Source organism: Oncorhynchus keta, unplaced genomic scaffold (assembly GCF_023373465.1).
Source record: "Oncorhynchus keta strain PuntledgeMale-10-30-2019 unplaced genomic scaffold, Oket_V2 Un_scaffold_1014_pilon_pilon, whole genome shotgun sequence".
Classification (NCBI taxonomy): Eukaryota; Metazoa; Chordata; class Actinopteri; order Salmoniformes; family Salmonidae; genus Oncorhynchus; species Oncorhynchus keta.
The window spans coordinates 200,318-221,837 of NW_026290754.1; the positions used below are offsets into that span (position 1 = coordinate 200,318).

Below are 21,520 nucleotides of genomic sequence, written 5' to 3' on the forward strand. Positions count from 1 at the left end.
CTCCCCCCCTCCCTCACCTCCCTCCTCCCTCCCTCCCTCCCTCCCTCCCCTCCCTCCCCTCCCCCTCCCTCCCTCCTCCTCCTCCCCCTCCCTCCCTCCCCTCCCTCCCCCCCCCTCCCTCACCTCCTCTCCCCCCTCCCTCACCTCCCTCTCCCCCTCCCTCCTCTCCCCTCCCTCCTCCTCCCCTCCCCCTCCCTCTCCCCCTCCCCTCCCTCCCTCTCCCCCCCCTCCCTCACCCCCACCTCCTCCCTCCCCCCTCCCTCCCCTCCCTCCCCCCTCCCTCCCTCACCCCCTCCCCCCCCTCACCTCCTCCCTCACCCCCCTCCCCCTCACCTCCTCTCCCCCTGTCCACCTACCTGTTGGATGGGTTGAGTTCGTTCTGCCATTTTAGCTGTCCGTTCTCCAGAACAGAGTCATACCACAACACCATACTACCAGGGACTCTCTCGTGCATCTGGTCCGTCAGATAACGTAGAAACAGAGGAGTGTTCCTCACAGCAGTCTCCTAATTACACGAGAGGAGACGGAGGGCAGGGAACATACACGTTATCAATCATCGACGTGTTTCCCAAATGGCCCCTCTCTGTCCCCATAGTCCACTACTTTAGACCAGGGCCCATTAAGGCTGCACTGTTGTCATGTTGTACGTGGCAGGCCAACGTGTTTACAGCACAGTAATACAGGTCAGTATACTGTAGGACAGCAGATAACAGGGAGGCTGTAGACCTAAAGGAGACGTTTCATTGTTGACGTTCTGGGTTCAGCACAGTAATACAGGTCAATATACTGTAGGACAGCAGATAACAGGGAGGCTGTAGACCTACAGGAGACGTTTCATTGTTGACGTTCTGGGTTCAGCACAGTAATACAGGTCAGTATACTGTAGGACAGCAGATAACAGGAGGCTGTCGACCTCAGGAGACGTTTCATTGTTGACGTTCTGGGTTCAGGCTGTAAGACCTCACTGAGGCTGTCAGACCTAACAGGGAGGCTGTAGACCTCAGACTGTTTCCTTGGAGGCTGTAGACCTCTGGGTTCAGCACAGTAATACAGGTCAGTATACTGTAGGACAGCAGATAACAGGGAGGCTGTAGACCTAAAGGAGACGTTTCATTGTTGACGTTCTGGGTTCAGCACAGTAATACAGGTCAGTATACTGTAGGACAGCAGATAACAGGGAGGCTGTAGACCCAAAGGAGACGTTTCATTGTTGACGTTCTGGGTTCAGCACAGTAATACAGGTCAGTATACTGTAGGACAGCAGATAACAGGGAGGCTGTAGACCCAAAGGAGACGTTTCATTGTTGACGTTCTGGGTTCAGCACAGTGTGCAGACAACTGATGAGGTCATTATTGCTGTTTCTACCATACTGCTTTAGCCTGTACACTCCTTTCAGAAGTAAACAAGTGTCTACGGGTGAAGAGGTGTAAAGACTGGCTGTGTCCCCAATGGCACCGGATTCACTATATAGGGCACTACTTATAGGGAATAGAGGGGGAATATAGTGCACTACTTATAGGGAATAGAGGGGGAATATAGTGCACTACTTATAGGGAATAGAGGGGGAATATAGTGCACTACTTATAGGGAATAGAGGGGGAATATAGTGCACTACTTATAGGGAATAGAGGGGGAATATAGTGCACTAGTTATAGGGAATAGAGGGGGAATATAGCACACTACTTATAGGGAATAGAGGGGGAATATAGCACACTACTTATAGGGAATAGAGGGGGAATATAGTGCACTACTTATAGGGAATAGAGGGGGAATATAGCACACTACTTATAGGGAATAGAGGGGGAATATAGTGCCATTTTCCAACGCACCCACAACATAATGAAAACCAACGTCTCTATCGCACAGCAATAGACAAGAGTTTAGTACAGAATAACAAACTGTTAAAAGTTATAAAACTCACACCGAGAGGGTTCTCGATGTTGATCAGCCAACCATCGAAGCCGTAACAGTGGGATATCTGAACCAGCCTATCAGCTACGGCCCTGTAAGACTCCTCCTCTTTCAGGAAGACCTCGCACATCTTCCCCCCGTCCGTCCACTCAGTGATGAAGGTGCCTGGAGAACAAGCCAATCACAGCCGTCGATCAGTCACTGTGGAACTCAAACAGACCAATCAGCAGTGTGACTTTGAGGCGGTCAGATCGGCACCTATATTCTCAACGTGAGCCCTATCAGTACTGAAGAAGGAAAATGTCCCAACCGTTTCAGAAATGAATCCAACACTTAGAATATAATGTGTTTGATATTGAAGGCTTGTGTTCTCTCTCATGTACATTGTGTAAACTATTAGAATTTAATCTGTTAGGTTCAACCCCTTATTCTGTACATCTCACTGTATATGACCTGAGTGAGACAGTCACTCCGACACACACACACACACACACACACACACAGTCACGTACACAGTGAGAGAGTCACTCTGACACACAGTACACACACACACACACACAGTCACGTACACAGAGAGACGTGAAAACCACAGACTAAAGCCTGAAGGTCACAAACAAGAGGTTTTAAAAGTGAAACTAAACCTCTCGACTGGCTGAGAAAGTAGAGCAGCATCTCTCCAACACTTCCTCTGAGTGTAGACAACATTTCCTCTGAGTGTAGACATTTCCTCTGAGTGTAGACAACACTTCCTCTGAGTGTAGACAACACTTCCTCTGAGTGGTAGACAACACTTCTTCTGAGTGTAGACAACATTTCCTCTGAGTGGTAGACAACACTTCCTCTGAGTGGTAGACAACACTTCCTCTGAGTGGTAGACAACATTTCCTCTGAGTGTAGACAACACTTCCTCTGAGTGGTAGACAACATTTCCTCTGAGTGGTAGACAACACTTCCTCTGAGTGGTAGACAACACTTCCTCTGAGTGGTAGACAACACTTCCTCTGAGTGGTAGACAACACTTCCTCTGAGTGGTAGACAACACTTCCTCTGAGTGGTAGACAACACTTCCTCTGAGTGGTAGACAACACTTCCTCTGAGTGGTAGACAACACTTCCTCTGAGTGGTAGATAACACTTCATCTGAGTGTAGACAACACTTCCTCTGAGTGGTAGACAACACTTCCTGAGTGTAGACAACATTTCCTCTAAGTGTAGACAACACTTCCTCTGAGTGGTAGACAACACTTCCTCTGAGTGGTAGACAACACTTCCTCTGAGTGGTAGACAACACTTCCTCTGAGTGGTAGACAACACTTCCTCTGAGTGGTAGACAACACTTCCTCTGAGTGGTAGACAACACTTCCTCTGAGTGTAGACAACACTTCCTCTGAGTGTAGACAACACTTCCTCTGAGTGGTAGACAACACTTCCTCTGAGTGGTAGACAACACTTCCTCTGAGTGTAGACAACACTTCCTCTGAGTGTAGACAACACTTCCTCTGAGTGTTAGACAACACTTCCTCTGAGTGTTAGACAACACTTCCTCTGAGTGGTAGACAACACTTCCTCTGAGTGGTAGACAACACTTCCTCTGAGTGGTAGACAACACTTCCTCTGAGTGGTAGACAACACTTCCTCTGAGTGGTAGACAACACTTCCTCTGAGTGGTAGACAACACTTCCTCTGAGTGTAGACAACACTTCCTCTGAGTGGTAGACAACACTTCCTCTGAGTGGTAGACAACACTTCCTCTGAGTGGTAGACAACACTTCCTCTGAGTGGTAGACAACACTTCCTCTGAGTGGTAGACAACACTTCCTCTGAGTGGTAGACAACACTTCCTCTGAGTGGTAGACAACACTTCCTCTGAGTGTAGACAACACTTCCTCTGAGTGTAGACAACACTTCCTCTGAGTGTAGACAACACTTCCTCTGAGTGTAGACAACATTTCCTCTGAGTGTAGACAACATTTCCTCTGAGTGTAGACAACACTTCCTCTGAGTGTAGACAACACTTCCTCTGAGTGATAGACAACACTTCCTCTGAGTGATAGACAACACTTCCTCTGAGTGGTAGACAACACTTCCTCTGAGTGGTAGACAACACTTCCTGTGAGTGGTAGACAACACTTCCTCTGAGTGGTAGACAACACTTCCTCTGAGTGGTAGACAACATTTCCTCTGAGTGTTAGACAACACTTCCTCTGAGTGTAGACAACACTTCCTCTGAGTGTAGACAACACTTCCTCTGAGTGTAGACAACACTTCCTCTGAGTGTAGACAACACTTCCTCTGAGTGTAGACAACACTTCCTCTGAGTGTAGACAACACTTCCTCTGAGTGGTAGACAACACTTCCTCTGAGTGGTAGACAACACTTCCTCTGAGTGGTAGACAACACTTCCTCTGAGTGGTAGACAACACTTCCTCTGAGTGGTAGACAACACTTCCTCTGAGTGGTAGACAACACTTCCTCTGAGTGGTAGACAACACTTCCTCTGAGTGGTAGACAACACTTCCTCTGAGTGGTAGACAACACTTCCTCTGAGTGTAGACAACACTTCCTCTGAGTGGTAGACAACACTTCCTCTGAGTGTTAGACAACACTTCCTCTGAGTGTTAGACAACACTTCCTCTGAGTGTTAGACAACACTTCCTCTGAGTGTTAGACAACACTTCCTCTGAGACAACACTTCCTCTGAGTGGTAGACAACACTGAGTGGTAGACAACACTTCCTCTGAGTGGTAGACAACACTTCCTCTGAGTGGTAGACAACACTTCCTCTGAGTGGTAGACAACACTTCCTCTGAGTGGTAGACAACACTTCCTCTGAGTGTAGACAACATTTCCACTGAGTGTAGACAACATTTCCTCTGAGTGGTAGACAACACTTCCTCTGAGTGGTAGACAACACTTCCTCTGAGTGATAGACAACACTTCCTCTGAGTGGTAGACAACACTTCCTCTGAGTGGTAGACAACACTTCCTCTGAGTGTTAGACAACACTTCCTCTGAGTGTAGACAACACTTCCTCTGAGTGGTAGACAACACTTCCTCTGAGTGGTAGACAACACTTCCTCTGAGTGTTAGACAACACTTCCTCTGAGTGTTAGACAACACTTCCTCTGAGTGTAGACAACACTTCCTCTGAGTGGTAGACAACACTTCCTCTGAGTGTTAGACAACACTTCCTCTGAGTGTTAGACAACACTTCCTCTGAGTGGTAGACAACACTTCCTCTGAGTGTAGACAACACTTCCTCTGAGTGATAGACAACACTTCCTCTGAGTGTTAGACAACACTTCCTCTGAGTGTTAGACAACACTTCCTCTGAGTGTTAGACAACACTTCCTCTGAGTGTTAGACAACACTTCCTCTGAGTGTTAGACAACACTTCCTCTGAGTGTTAGACAACACTTCCTCTGAGTGTAGACAACACTTCCTCTGAGTGGTAGACAACACTTCCTCTGAGTGTTAGACAACACTTCCTCTGAGTGTTAGACAACACTTCCTCTGAGTGGTAGACAACACTTCCTCTGAGTGTAGACAACACTTCCTCTGAGTGTTAGACAACACTTCCTCTGAGTGTTAGACAACACTTCCTCTGAGTGTAGACAACACTTCCTCTGAGTGTAGACAACACTTCCTCTGAGTGTAGACAACACTTCCTCTGAGTGTAGACAACACTTCCTCTGAGTGTAGACAACACTTCCTCTGAGTGTAGACAACACTTCCTCTGAGTGTAGACAACACTTCCTCTGAGTGTAGACAACACTTCCTCTGAGTGTAGACAACACTTCCTCTGAGTGTAGACAACACTTCCTCTGAGTGGTAGACAACACTTCCTCTGAGTGTAGACAACACTTCCTCTGAGTGGTAGACAACACTTCCTCTGAGTGGTAGACAACACTTCCTCTGAGTGTTAGACAACACTTCCTCTGAGTGTTAGACAACACTTCCTCTGAGTGTAGACAACACTTCCTCTGAGTGTAGACAACACTTCCTCTGAGTGTAGACAACACTTCCTCTGAGTGTAGACAACACTTCCTCTGAGTGGTAGACAACCCTTCCTCTGAGTGGTAGACAACACTTCCTCTGAGTGGTAGACAACACTTCCTCTGAGTGTTAGACAACACTTCCTCTGAGTGTTAGACAACACTTCCTCTGAGTGTAGACAACACTTCCTCTGAGTGGTAGACAACACTTCCTCTGAGTGGTAGACAACACTTCCTCTGAGTGGTAGACAACACTTCCTCTGAGTGGTAGACAACACTTCCTCTGAGTGGTAGACAACACTTCCTCTGAGTGGTAGACAACACTTCCTCTGAGTGTAGACAACATTTCCTCTGAGTGGTAGACAACACTTCCTCTGAGTGATAGACAACACTTCCTCTGAGTGGTAGACAACACTTCCTCTGAGTGGTAGACAACACTTCCTCTGAGTGGTAGACAACATTTCCTCTGAGTGGTAGACAACATTTCCTCTGAGTGTAGACAACACTTCCTCTGAGTGTAGACAACACTTCCTGAGTGTAGACAACACTTCCTCTGAGTGGTAGACAACACTTCCTCTGAGTGGTAGACAACACTTCCTCTGAGTGGTAGACAACACTTCCTCTGAGTGTTAGACAACACTTCCTCTGAGTGGTAGACAACACTTCCTCTGAGTGGTAGACAACACTTCCTCTGAGTGGTAGACAACACTTCCTCTGAGTGGTAGACAACACTTCCTCTGAGTGGTAGACAACACTTCCTCTGAGTGGTAGACAACACTTCCTCTGAGTGTAGACACTTCCTCTGAGTGTAGACAACACTTCCTCTGAGTAAAGGCAGAGAACAGACTGGTGGAAACCAGTAGTGTACAATAATGTACTACATACTGTAATACTGTACCACTTTCACACTGCTGGGCCGGCCAGAATGAACCTAACCGTGATGACTTGAATATTTTGACATTTCAGCATGCTTCACGACACATTACCAGGCCCACTTAGACCCTACAGCTGGGGTTCGGCTCGGTTCGGCTCGGTACTGTGAAAAGATATATAACTACAAGGGCATTATTGACTCCCAATAATCTCTGCTTTCTCCCAAAGTGTGCACTTATTCACTTCCCTTCATGGATTTGACAGGAAATGACTGTTATAAAAAAAAACTCCCTCTCTCTACCCCCATCTCTATACCAATCCAATGTTTTCCCATTCGTGGGGACTAGTGAACAAGTCACACTTGTTCAGGAGGAAAGATAGATTATTGGGACGTGGCCCCGTTGAGTCTCACCCAGGACGATGACTCCGTGTCGGTGAGCAGCGTTGGTCCAGACGGACGGGGGGATGGTCACCGTGTTGTGGCTGAAGTAGTTAAACACGTCGATGTACTGCCAGTGGTAGAACACATAGGGAGCATCCGACTCTGCTCCCTGCAGAAACCTGAGGGGGAGAGGTCAGGGGTCAAAGGTGAGAGGGAATTTAGTCCAAAAAGGGACTTCCAACACAATGAGTACGTTGTTATGTGAGAATTTAGTAATAGCCTATCGTAGAAGAGTCATGAGTGTGCAAACAAAGTCTACTTGTGGCAGTTCATTGTTTCACAGGTGAGAGTTCAGAGGTGAGAGGTCAACCTACCTGTCATCCAGGTATCCGCCCATCATGTCGTGACTCACCAGAGTCCGGTGCGGCGTGCTGGCCAGAGAAGGCTCCCGATTGGCCAGGGGCACCGTCGCCACGTTGAAGGGGTTGGCCTCGCTGCGTTTCCACGACAACAGCTCCTCCAGGGACTGAAGGCCGGAGCTGATTGGCTCGGTGGTGTCCGGGTCATAATGTTTAGCTGTAAAGGGAAAGGCACAGATTGGTTTGTACTTTGTGCTTTAGGTAACACTTGAGTTTTCACTGAATACGGTTGATTACTGTGTCTTCAGGTCGGCCTGGCAACCAAACAACTGTGTGAGCAGAACGAACAGGGACAGTATCACTATAACCTGAGTGTAAAGAGCTATTTCATCATTCCACTGTCCTGTCATTTCCTAAGGATGAAACCCCTTCTGAAACTCAGAGGCTCTGCGCTGTTAGACAGTCTATATTATGTACTGTTAGACAGTCTATACTCTGTATACAGTCTATATTATGTACTGTTAGAAAGTCTATATTATGTACTGTTATACAGTCTATATTATGTACTGTTATACAGTCTATATTATGTATACAGTCTATACTATACAGTCTATATTATGTACTGTTATACAGTCTATATGTACTGTTATACAGTCTATATTATGTACTGTTATACAGTCTATATTATGTACTGTTATACAGTCTATATTCTGTATACAGTCTATACTCTTATACAGTCTATATTCTGTACTGTTATACAGTCTATATTCTGTACTGTTATACAGTCTATATTCTGTATACAGTCTATACTCTGGTATACAGTCTATACTCTGTACTGTTATACAGTCTATATTATGTACTGTTAGACAGTCTATATTATGTACTGTTATAGTCTATACTCTGTATACAGTCTGTACTGTTATACAGTCTATATTCTGTACTGTTATACAGTCTATACTCTATACAGTACTGTTATACAGTCTATATTACTGTATACAGTCTATACTACTGTTATACAGTCTATATACAGTCTGTACTGTTATACAGTCTATATATGTCTGTTATACAGTCTATATTCTGTACTGTTATACAGTCTATACTCTGTACTGTTATACAGTCTATATTATGTATACAGTCTATATTCTGTACTGTTATACAGTCTATACTCTGTACTGTTATACAGTCTATACGCTGATACAGTCTATACTCTGTACTGTTATACAGTCTATACTATGTACTGTTATACAGTCTATACTCTGTACTGTTATACAGTCTATACTCTGTACTGTTATACAGTCTATACTCTGTACTGTTATACAGTCTATATTCTGTATACAGTCTATACTCTGTACTGTTATACAGTCTATACTCTGTACTGTTATACAGTCTATACTCTGTACTGTTATACAGTCTATATTCTGTACTGTTATACAGTCTATACTCTGTACTGTTATACAGTCTATATATACAGTCTATCTGTTATACAGTCTATACTCTGTACTGTTATACAGTCTATATTCTGTATACAGTCTATACTCTGTACTGTTATACAGTCTATATTATGTATACAGTCTATACTCTGTATACAGTCTATACTCTGTACTGTTATACAGTCTATACTCTGATACAGTCTATACTCTGTACTGTTATACAGTCTATACTCTGTATACAGTCTATACTCTGTATACAGTCTATACTCTGTACTGTTATACAGTCTATACTCTGTATACAGTCTATACTCTGTTATACAGTCTATACTCTGATATACAGTCTATACTCTGTACTGTTATACAGTCTATACTCTGTACTGTTATACAGTCTGTACTGTTATACAGTCTATATTCTGTACTGTTATACAGTCTATATTATGTACTGTTATACAGTCTATATTATGTATACAGTCTATACTCTGATACAGTCTATACTCTGTACTGTTATACAGTCTATATTCTGTATACAGTCTATACTCTGTACTGTTATACAGTCTATACTCTGTACAGTTATACACTGTCTATACTATGTACTGTTATACAGTCTATACTCTGATACAGTCTATACTCTGATATACAGTCTATACTCTGTACTGTTATACAGTCTATACTCTGATACAGTCTATACTCTTATACAGTCTATACTCTGTATACAGTCTATACTCTGTACTGTTATACAGTCTATACTCTGTACTGTTATACAGTCTATACTCTGTATACAGTCTATACTCTGTACTGTTATACAGTCTATACTCTGATACAGTCTATACTCTGTACTGTTATACAGTCTATACTCTGTATACAGTCTATACTCTGTACTGTTATACAGTCTATACAGTCTATACTCTGTACTGTTATACAGTCTATACTCTGTACTGTTATACAGTCTATACTCTGTATACAGTCTGCACTCTGTACTGTATACAGTCTATACTCTGTACTGTATACAGTCTATACTCTGTACTGTTATACAGTCTATACTCTGATACAGTCTATACTCTGTACTGTTATACAGTCTATATTCTATACTATCTTATACAGTCTATACTCTGTATACAGTCTATATTCTGTACTGTTATACAGTCTATACTCTGTACTGTTATACAGTCTATACTCTGTACTGTTATACAGTCTATACTCTGTACTGTATACAGTCTATACTCTGTACTGTTATACAGTCTATACTCTGTACTGTTATACAGTCTATACTCTGATACAGTCTATACTCTGATACAGTCTATACTCTGATACAGTCTATACTCTGTACCAACCTGGCAGAGACGAGGCTCCATACTTGATGACTTCATGAACACTTCTCAACTCAACTGGCTCATCCAAGCAAGACTCCAAACTGGTGAAATATGAATGACAATACATTTAGAATGTACAGTACAGTACCTATAGAGTACAGTACCATAGAGTACAGTACAGTACCATACAGTACAGTACCATACAGTACAGTACCATAGAGTACAGTACAGTACCATAGAGTACAGTACAGTACCATAGAGTACAGAGTACAGTACAGTACCATACAGTACAGTACCATAGAGTACAGTACAGTACCATAGAGTACAGTACCATAGAGTACAGTACAGTACCAGTACAGTACAGTACCATAGAGTACAGTACAGTACCATACAGTACAGTACCATACAGTACAGTACCAGTAGCATAGAGTACAGTACAGTACCATAGAGTACAGTACCATAGAGTACAGTACAGTACCATAGAGTACAGTACCATAGAGTACAGTACAGTACCATAGAGTACAGTACAGTACCATAGAGTACAGTACAGTACCATAGAGTACAGTACAGTACCATAGAGTACAGTACCATAGAGTACAGTACAGTAGCATAGAGTACAGTACCATAGAGTACAGTACAGCATAGAGTACAGTACAGTACCAGTACAGTACCATACAGTACCATACAGTACAGTACCATAGAGTACAGTACAGTACCATAGAGTACAGTACCATAGAGTACAGTACCATAGAGTACAGTACCATAGAGTACAGTACAGTACCATAGAGTACAGTACAGTACCATAGAGTACAGTACCATAGAGTACAGTACCATAGAGTACAGTACAGTACCATACAGTACAGTACCATAGAGTACAGTACCATAGAGTACAGTACAGTACCATAGTACAGTACAGTACCATATAGTACAGTACAGTACCATAGAGTACAGTACATAGAGTACAGTACCATAGAGTACAGTACAGTACATAGAGTACAGTACCATAGAGTACAGTACCATAGAGTACAGAACAGTACCATACAGTACAGTACCATAGAGTACAGTACAGTAGCATAGAGTACAGTACAGTGCCATAGAGTACAGTACAGTGCTATAGAGTACAGTACAGTGCCATACAGTACAGTACCATAGAGTACAGTACAGTACCATAGAGTACAGAACAGTAGCATAGAGTACAGTACAGTACCATAGAGTACAGAACAGTAGCATAGAGTACAGTACAGTACCATAGAGTACAGTAGCATATAGTACCATAGAGTACAGTACCAAACAGAGACCATGGGTGAAGCCAAGCATAGATTTGAAATTCAGTAGTGTATTCCTTTCAACCATTTTATTTATCATTGCATGTGATTGATTAAATCAGTATGTTTATTCTAGCCGCTGTAAAATGTGGGTTGTGTGCTCTGTGAACTTAAACAACTCTACTTATCAGCGGCCCAGAGGGAGGCCGACACAACATACGAAGTGGCAGCTGTCAAAAAAAAAGTTACCCGGTGCTTTCCGTTTTTGACAACTTGCTCCCGATCTGATCCTCTCCTTCGTCTTCTGTCTTTCTCCTCCGCAAAGACCCATCCTCCTGATGCTCAGTAGTCATGGTGAGAAATATGAGTTAGAAGTCTATGACTGAACGGAAGACATAAACATGCATCAACGGCAGGATGTTGCATTGCTTCGGGACAGAGCGCGAAAGAAACATTTCCTTGTTTCCTGCGATTGGCTGCAGTTGTGCTGATGTTCAAAGCGTGTGCTTCGGCCAACGAATGACAGCTGAGATAAGGCGATCACGTGGAATGCGTTTTTTGACAGCGACTGCCGTTAGTCGTCCTGTTGGACAGAAAACCCGGCATGGATTTTTGGCTCTGGTGGATTTTTGACCTCATACCGGCCACTAGATGGCAATATAACCCCCTTGTCATACTGACATGCCAGTCATTCAAAAGGTCACGTAAACACAGCGTATAAAACATTAAGAACACCTTCCTAATATTGAGCTGCACCCCCCCAGAATAAAAAAAAAAAAAAGTATTTAACTAGGCAAGTAAGTTAAGAACAAATTCTTATTTACAATGACAGGCTAGGAACAGTGGGTTAACTGGTCTAGGAACAGTGGGTTAACTGGTCTAGGAACAGTGGGTTAACTGGTCTAGGAACAGTGGGTTAACTGGTCTAGGAACAGTGGGTTAACTGGTCTAGGAACAGTGGGTTAACTGGTCTAGGAACAGTGGGTTAACTGGTCTAGGAACAGTGGGTTAACTGGTCTAGGAACAGTGGGTTAACTGGTCTAGGAACAGTGGGTTAACTGGTCTAGGAACAGTGGGTTAACTGGTCTAGGAACAGTGGGTTAACTGGTCTAGGAACAGTGGGTTAACTGGTCTAGGAACAGTGGGTTAACTGGTCTAGGAACAGTGGGTTAACTGGTCTAGGAACAGTGGGTTAACTGCCTTGTTCAGTGCCAGAACAACAGATTTACCTTGTCTGCTCGGGGATTCAATCTAGCAACCTTTCAGTTACTGGCCCAACGCTCTAACCACTAGGCTACCTGCTCTAACCACTAGGCTACCTGCTCTAACCACTAGGCTACCTGCTCTAACCACTAGGCTACCTGCTCTAACCACTAGGCTACCTGCTCTAACCACTAGGCTACCTGCTCTAACCACTAGGCTACCTGCTCTAACCACTAGGCTACCTGCTCTAACCACTAGGCTACCTGCTCTAACCACTAGGCTACCTGCTCTAACCACTAGGCTACCTGCTCTAACCAGTAGACTACCTGCCGCCCCAGATGCTCTAACCACTAGGCTAGCTGCCGCCCCAGATGCTCTAACCAGTAGGCTACCTGCCGCCCCAGATGCTCTAACCAGTAGGCTACCTGCCGCCCCAGATGCTCTAACCAGTAGGCTAGCTGCCGCCCCAGATGCTCTAACCACTAGGCTACCTGCCAACCCAGATGCTCTAACCAGTAGGCTAGCTGCCGCCCCAGATGCTCTAACCACTAGGCTACCTGCTCTAACCAGTAGGCTACCTGCCGCCCCAGATGCTCTAACCAGTAGGCTACCTGCCGCCCCAGATGCTCTAACCAGTAGGCTACCTGCCGCCCCAGATGCTCTAACCACTAGGCTACCTGCCGCCCCAGATGCTCTAACCAGTAGGCTAGCTGCCGCCCCAGATGCTCTAATTAGATTAGATTAGAGAGTTTATCAGTCACATGTACAGGGTAGACCATGTAATTACAGGGTACAGTGACAATCTTAAGCTCTGAGGTCCAACAATACAGGGCTAAGTGAAATAAAAGTGACATCGAGAGCCACGTACTGTTAGTGTATTCAGCGTCAGGGGGAACCTGGTTCCACCATTGGGATGCCAGGACAGAGAAGTTCTTGGACTGGGCTGAGCGGAACCTGCCCTCCTGTAGGGGTGGGAAGGGCCAAGAGACCAGAGGTGTCAGAACAGAGTTCTCAGGTTGGGGTGTATCTGAGCATCAGGGAAGAGGTGTCAGAACAGAGTTCTCAGGTTGGGGTGTATCTGAGCATCATGGAAGAGGTGTCAGAACAAAGTTCTCAGGTTGGGGTGTAGGATCTGAGCATCATGGAAAAGGTGTCAGAACAGAGTTCTCAGGGTGGGGTGTAGGGTCTGTGCATCATGGAAGAGGTGTCAGAACAGAGTTCTCAGGTTGGGGTGTATCTGTGCATCATGGAAGAGGTGTCAGAACAGAGTTCTCAGGTTGGGGTGTATCTGAGCATCAGGGAAGAGGTGTCAGAACAGAGTTCTCAGGTTGGGGTGTAATCTGAGCATCATGGAAGAGGTGTCAGAACACAGTTCTCAGGTTGGGGTGTATCTGAGCATCAGGGAAGAGGTGTCAGAACAGAGTTCTCAGGTTGGGGCGTATCTGAGCATCATGGAAGAGGTGTCAGAACACAGTTCTCAGGTTGGGGTGTATCTGAGCATCAGGGAAGAGGTGTCAGAACAGAGTTCTCAGGTTGGGGTGTATCTGAGCATCATGGAAGAGGTGTCAGAACAGAGTTCTCAGGTTGGGGCGTATCTGGGCATCAGGGAAGAGGTGTCAGAACAGAGTTCTCAGGTTGGGGTGTAGGATCTGAGCATCATGGAAGAGGTGTCAGAACAGAGTTCTCAGGTTGGGGTGTAGGATCTGAGCATCAGGGAAGAGGTGTCAGAACAGAGTTCTCAGGTTGGGGTGTATCTGAGCATCAGGGAAGAGGTGTCAGAACAGAGTTCTCAGGTTGGGGGTGTAGGTCTGTGCATGAGCATGGAAGAGGTGTCAGAACAGAGTTCTCAGGTTGGGGTGTATCTGGGCATCATGGAAGAGGTGTCAGAACAGAGTTCTCAGGTTGGGGCGTAATCTGAGCATCATGGAAGAGGTGTCAGAACAGAGTTCTCAGGTTGGGGTGTAGGATCTGAGCATCAGGGAAGAGGTGTCAGAACAGAGTTCTCAGGTTGGGGTGTATCTGAGCATCAGGGAAGAGGTGTCAGAACAGAGTTCTCAGGTTGGGGTGTATCTGAGCATCATGGAAGAGGTGTCAGAACAGAGTTCTCAGGTTGGGGTGTAGGGTCTGAGCATCAGGGAAGAGGTGTCAGAACAGAGTTCTCAGGTTGGGGTGTATCTGAGCATCAGGGAAGACAAACATAATCAGACATCTCATGCCCCCATCAAAGGTTTGGTATAAATCTGTCTGGTGTTTAGTTTTTAACTCATGGGACTCTGTTGGCTGACTTTATCTTTTTCTTTTGAACTTGTGCCAAAACACACAAGGTCCCTTGAGAAAACACTCTCATAGTCTATTCACCATAGAACCCAGCCCCAGCATGCATTTGGACTGTCAGGTATAGACACCGGAATTAACTCTGAAGGATGCAGGAATGTATGGGGACTCGGGATGAGTCCCAAATGGCACCCTATTCCCGTATTCAATGTACAACCCTACATGGTCTAAAGGGCCCTACATGGTCTAAAGGGCCCTACATGGTCTAAAGGGCCCTACATGGTCTAAAGGGCCCAACATGGTCTAAAGGGCCCTACATGGTCTAAAGGGCCCTGCATGGCCTAAAGGGCCCTCCCTACATGGTCTAAAGGGCCCTACATGGTCTAAAGGGCCCTGCATGGTCTAAAGGGCCCTGCATGGTCTAAAGGGCCCTACATGTTCTAAAGGGCCCTCCCTACATGGTCTAAAGGGCCCTACATGGTCTAAAGGGCCCTGCATGGTCTAAAGGGCCATGCATGGTCTAAAGGGCCCTACATGGTCTAAAGGGCCCTACATGGTCTAAAGGGCCCTACATGGTCTAAGGGGCCCTACATGGTCTAAAAGGCCCTCCCTACATGGTCTATAGGGCCCTCCCTACATGGTCTATAGGGCCCTGCATGGTCTAAAGGGCCCTCCCTACATGGTCTAAAGGGCCCTCCCTACGTGGTCTAAAGGGCCCTACATGGTCTAAAGGGCCCTGCATGGCCTAAAGGGCCCTCCCTACATGGTCTAAGAGAGATAGTGATCTGAGTGAGAGAGAGAGAGAGAGAGAGAGAGAGAGATAGTGTGTAACTACTGTGTAACTACTGTCTCCTTGTACAGTGTGAGTTGGATATGTTGTTACAATGTGTCTCCCTCTGATCTCCTCTGAAACTACCTGCAGCAACAGGATTTGAACGTTTACTTCAAAATGTCTGCTTGACTGGTGGTAAAGCTATTAGCTGGCCAAAATTAGGCTACATGAAAGTACAATACTGTTAATATAACCGGTTTTATAGCAGGTTTTCAGTGAATTTATGTCAATCATGAAGCTCATCTGCATGTCCTGCGGTGCAGAAAAATTCTCATCAACAAAAGAGTGATGAAATTAAGATCCTACATTTCTACCTGGCAGTGTGTTTGGGTCTGCCAGTACTTTGAGAGGGTTTACAAGGGAGTGCGTATTGTTTTGGTTTACAAGGGAGTGCGTATTGTTTTGGTTTACAAGGGAGTGCGTATTGTTTTGGTTTACAAGGGAGTGCGTATTGTTTTGGTTTACAAGGGAGTGCGTATTGTTTTGGTTTACAAAGGAGTGCGTATTGTTTTGGTTTACAATGGAGTGCGTATTGTTTTGGTTTACAACAGGATGCGTATTGTTTTGGTTTACAAGACAGGAGAGTTTTACAACAGGATGCGTATTGTTTTGGTTTACAACAGGATGCGTATTGTTTTGGTTTACAAGGGAGTGCGTATTGTTTTGGTTTACAAGGGAGTGCCTATTGTTTTGGTTTACAAGGGAGTGCGTATTGTTTTGGTTTACAACAGGATGCGTATTGTTTTGGTTTACAAGGGAGTGCGTATTGTTTTGGTTTACAACAGGATATTGTTTTGGTTTACAACAGGTTTGCGTATTGCGTATTTTTGGTTTACAAGGGAGTGCGTATTGTTTTGGTTTACAACAAGGGAGTGCAGAATTGTTTTGGTTTACAAAAGATTGTTTTGTTTGAACAGGATTGTTTTTTGGTTTACAACAGGATGCATATTGTTTGTTTAGAAGGGAGTGTATTGTTTTGGTTTACAACAGGATGCGTATTGTTTTGGTTTACAAGGGAGTGCGTATTGTTTTGGTTTACAAAGGAGTGCGTATTGTTTTGGTTTACAAGGGAGTGCGTATTGTTTTGGTTTACAAGGGAGTGCGTATTGTTTTGGTTTACAAGGGAGTGCGTATTGTTTTGGTTTAAAAGGAGTGCGTATTGTTTTGGTTTACAACAGGATGCGTATTGTTTTGGTTTAGAAGGGAGTGCGTATTGTTTTGGTTTACAACAGGATGCGTATTGTTTTGGTTTACAACAGGATGCGTATTGTTTTGGTTTACAAGGGAGTGCGTATTGTTTTGGTTTACAACAGGATGCGTATTGTTTTGGTTTACAACAGGATGCGTATTGTTTTGGTTTACAACAGGATGCGTATTGTTTTGGTTTACAACAGGATGCGTATTGTTTTGGTTTACAACAGGATGCGTATTGTTTTGGTTTACAACAGGATGCGTATTGTTTTGGTTTACAACAGGATGCGTATTGTTTTGGTTTACAACAGGATGCGTATTGTTTTGGTTTACAACAGGATGCGTATTGTTTTGGTTTACAACAGGATGCGTATTGTTTTGGTACAGCGCGCTAATAGACTTCCAGCGCATTGGATTCAACGTGACTGACGGAGTACTTTCATTATGTAACGTCTCTGTGTCAAGCCAAGCCGAGGAGCCATGTGACAGTCTTGTATTGCGATAGAAGGCTATGGCCGTGAGATACCCGTGGAATTAGAATACTTACAGCAGTGGCCTCAGGCATTGGTTACCTTATAGCCAATCAGCATGTACGATCAGAGAGTATCAGTGCCGTGTGGTGTAACACACACACACACACACACACACACACACACACACACACACACACACACACACAAACACACACACAACACACACGCACACACACACACACACACTCACACACAAACACGGGGATCGAATTTCATGCTGACCCCCTTCTTGAAACACACCATCCAGGGCCAGGAACAATGGCCAATATGCACACACACACGCACACACGCACACACACACACACACACACACACACACACACACACACACACACACACACACACACACACACACACACACACACACACACACACACACACACACACACACACACACACACACACACACACACACACACTGTGTCCAAGGCCCATCTGTATATGTAATGTCAACAGTACTGTAGTTGGTGTTGAGCTTGTTGTTGACTTGTCCATTCACCCTGAAGCTCTAAAACAACCTGTTGGTTGATTGGTCGACACGACATTTACAAACCTCCACATTTTAGAGTTAGTTTTTGCATGATCAGGGTGTGTGAAGTAAGCACAACTAAGATTACCTAGGTTTTAGGACAAACAAGTCAATTGAATGGACAGTGCTAAGATTGGAGGAAAAAGAAAGGAACAGAGAGAGTAGCTTTAAATTCATGCCTTTGGGCAGGAATGACAAATCATCTCGTTCAATGTGGTTATGTCCTATACTGCAACGTGTCTTAGTTCCTCGACAGCTTGTAAAACCTTGCAGAAGGCAGCATGTTTCAATGTGCAAATCAGAACACTTACCTTACAACAACAATGTCTTCTTCTAAATGTGTGGCTCAGAGAGCAGAGGACAAAAGGACTGAATCCACAGAGCAGGAAACTGAGTCTGCACACTGGGGACCAGTTTAGCATATTCATTCAGTTCAGTCAGTACTTTATTACTCTTTAGGCCATCCAGGAGAATCCTAATTAATTAGTCCAACGGTAACTATGGTGATTATTTTAGTAAGTGTTCCTTCCTTCAGACAAAAAAAAACATACTTCTGGATTAGATCGTTATTACAACGAATCTCAACTAAATTAATCCATATTGCTTTGTTCTCTAAATGCAGTAGACAATATATATCCTTTAGCCATGTGGTCTATGTAACCACCTTCTATATCAACTCTGATTGGTCTGTGAATACAGGAAATAATCATGATGTAACCACCTTCTATATCAACTCTGATTGGTCTGTGAATACAGGAAATAATCATGATGTAACCAACTAAATTAATCCATATTGCTTTGTTCTCTAAATGCAGTAGACAATACAGTGGGGCAAAAAAGTATTTAGTCAGCCACCAATTGTGCAAGTTCTCCCACTTAAAAAGACGAGAGAGGCCTGTAATTTTCATCATAGGTACACTTCAACTATGACAGATAAATAGAGATTTTTTTTCTCCAGAAAATCACATTGTAGGATTTTTAATTAATTAATTTGCAAATGATGGTGGAAAACAAGTATTTGGTCAATAACAAAAGTTTATCTCAATACTTTGTTATATACTCTTGTTGGCAATGACAGAGGTCAAATGTTTTCTGTAAGTCTTCACAAGGTTTTCACACACTGTTGCTGGTATTTTGGCCCATTCCTCCATGCAGATCTCCTCTAGAGCAGTGTTGTATACTTATACTTATTTTACACCATCATTTGCAAATAAATTCATTAAAAATCCTACAATGTGATTTTCTGGATTTTTTTTCTCATTTTGTCTGTCATAGTTGAAGTGTACCTATGATGAAAGTTACAGGCCTCTCTCATCTTTTTAAGTGGGAGAACTTGTATAATTGGTGGCTGACTAAATACTTTTTTTGCCCCACTGTATATATCCTTTAGCCATGTGGTCTATGTAACCACCTTCTATATCAACTCTGATTGGTCTGTGAATACAGGAAATAATCATGATGTAACCACCTTCTATATCAACTCTGATTGGTCTGTGAATACAGGAAATAATCATGATGTAACCACCTTCTATATCAACTCTGATTGGTCTGTGAATACAGGAAATAATCATGATGTAACCACCTTCTATATCAACTCTGATTGGTCTGTGAATACAGGAAATAATCATGATGTAACCACCTTCTATATCAACTCTGATTGGTCTGTGAATACAGGAAATAATCATGATGTAACCACCTTCTATATCAACTCTGATTGGTCTGTTGGATACAGGAAATAATCATGAAGTGGGGATAATTTTTGTGACATCACTACTGTGAATGGACTATAAGAAAATCCTCTAAAACAATGTGTCCAGCCTTCTGCTGTGTGTGTGTGTGTGTGTGTGTGTGTGTGTGTGTGTGTGTGTGTGTGTGTGTGTGTGTGTGTGTGTGTGTGTGTGTGTGTGTGTGTGTGTGTGTGTGTGTGTGTGTGTGTGTGTGTTCACAATTCATGTGCACACTTTCATTTTAATTAGGGCATTTTAATTTAATCATGGTGGTAATATCAAAGCTCTGTACTAAACCCATTGTGTGTGTTGGCAGAGCCAGATTAAACAGACAGCAGCTGTACTCTCTGGGGATTATATCCTACTGTGTCCCAAATGGCATCCTATTCCCTGTAGAGTGCACTACTTATGACCAGGGCCCATAGGGGCCTCTGGGCTCAGGTCAAATTCAGTGCACTATACAGGGAATAGGGTGCCATTTGGGACACAGACATATATCTGCTGGAGCAGAATGGATCCGGATGATCACTCTAAATTCACTTAGAGGGAAGGGAAAGCCGGGCCGGGAAGCACAGAGGAAACACAGTATCACATGCTGCCAGCCGTGGGTAATACAACTGTTATTAGTCATTACTATTGAAGTCATTCCTATTGAAGTTCCCTGACAGCCGTGGGTAATAGAACTGGAAGTCATTCCTATTGAAGTCCCTGACAGCCGTGGGTAATAGAACTGGAAGTCATTCCTATTGAAGTCATTCCTATTGAAGTCATTCCTATTGAAGTCATTCCTATTGAAGTCATTCCTATTGAAGTCATTCCTATTGAAGTCATTCCTATTGAAGTCATTCCTATTGAAGTCATTCCTATTGAAGTCCCTGGCAGGCTTCAATAGGACGACAGGCAGGCAACACACACACTTTCACAGGTGTGGTGGTCAGCGTTGTTCAGCTAAGGGTGATCAGTAAGGGTAGCTAAGGTGTGGTTGTACGTTGATCAGCTAAGGTGTGGTACGTTGATCAGCTAAGGTGTGGTACGTTGATCAGCTAAGGTGTGGTACGTTGTTCAGCTAAGGTGTGGTACGTTGATCAGCTAAGGTGTGGTACGTTGATCAGCTAAGGTGTGGTACGTTGATCAGCTAAGGTGTGGTACGTTGATCAGCTAAGGTGTGGTACGTTGATCAGCTAAGGTGTGGTACGTTGATCAGCTAAGGTGTGGTACGTTGATCAGCTAAGGTGTGGTACGTTGATCAGCTAAGGTGTGGTAGGTAGATCAGCTAAGGTGTGGTAGGTCAGATCAGCTAAACGTTGTTCAGTGTGGTCACGTTGTAGATCAGCTAAGGTGTGGTAGGTGTGGTTGATCAGCTAAGGTGTAGATCAGCTAAGGTGTGGTACGTTGATCAGCTAAGGTGTGGTAGCTAAGGTGTGGTAGATCGTTGTTCAGCTAAGGTGTGTGTTGATCAGCTAAGGTGTGTTCAGCTAAGGTGTGGTAGGTCAGATCAGCTAAGGTGTGGTACATTGATCAGCTAAGGTGTGGTACGTTGATCAGCTAAGGTGTGGTAGGTAGATCAGCTAAGGTGTGGTACGTTGATCAGCTAAGGTGGTGTGATCAGCTAAGGTGTGGTAGGTAGATCAGCTAAGGTGTGGTAGGTAGATCAGCTAAGGTGTGGTACGTTGATCAGCTAAGGTGTGGTACGTTGATCAGCTAAG

At 44.1% G+C, this 21,520-nt stretch overlaps 2 protein-coding genes across 3 annotated transcripts in view; one reads left to right on the forward strand and one right to left on the reverse strand.

Moving 5' to 3' along the window:
- engase (endo-beta-N-acetylglucosaminidase) overlaps nucleotides 1-12,208 on the reverse strand; it is a 26,523-nt gene extending 14,315 nt beyond the window's left edge. Inside the window, exons 1-6 of one of the 2 annotated variants that reach the window (XM_052513364.1) lie at nucleotides 11,775-12,208; nucleotides 10,282-10,361; nucleotides 7,536-7,737; nucleotides 7,192-7,340; nucleotides 1,923-2,077; nucleotides 357-505 (exon numbers count right to left, since the gene is read on the reverse strand). In XM_052513364.1, the coding sequence (XP_052369324.1) occupies nucleotides 357-505; nucleotides 1,923-2,077; nucleotides 7,192-7,340; nucleotides 7,536-7,737; nucleotides 10,282-10,361; nucleotides 11,775-11,878 (839 nt within the window). In that variant the 5' untranslated portion in view covers nucleotides 11,879-12,208. The remainder of the gene's footprint in view (nucleotides 1-356; nucleotides 506-1,922; nucleotides 2,078-7,191; nucleotides 7,341-7,535; nucleotides 7,738-10,281; nucleotides 10,362-11,774) is intronic. The other variant, XM_052513363.1, reaches the window with a different exon arrangement.
- LOC127927253 (shematrin-like protein 1) lies at nucleotides 12,207-15,479 on the forward strand. The gene is made up of 4 exons (XM_052513359.1): nucleotides 12,207-12,229; nucleotides 13,577-14,055; nucleotides 14,210-14,449; nucleotides 14,661-15,479. The coding sequence occupies exons 1-4, from the start codon at nucleotides 12,207-12,209 to the stop codon at nucleotides 14,927-14,929; spliced, it is 1,011 nt and encodes a 336-aa protein (XP_052369319.1). The 3' UTR covers nucleotides 14,930-15,479.
- Nucleotides 15,480-21,520: the final 6,041 nt, after the last annotated feature.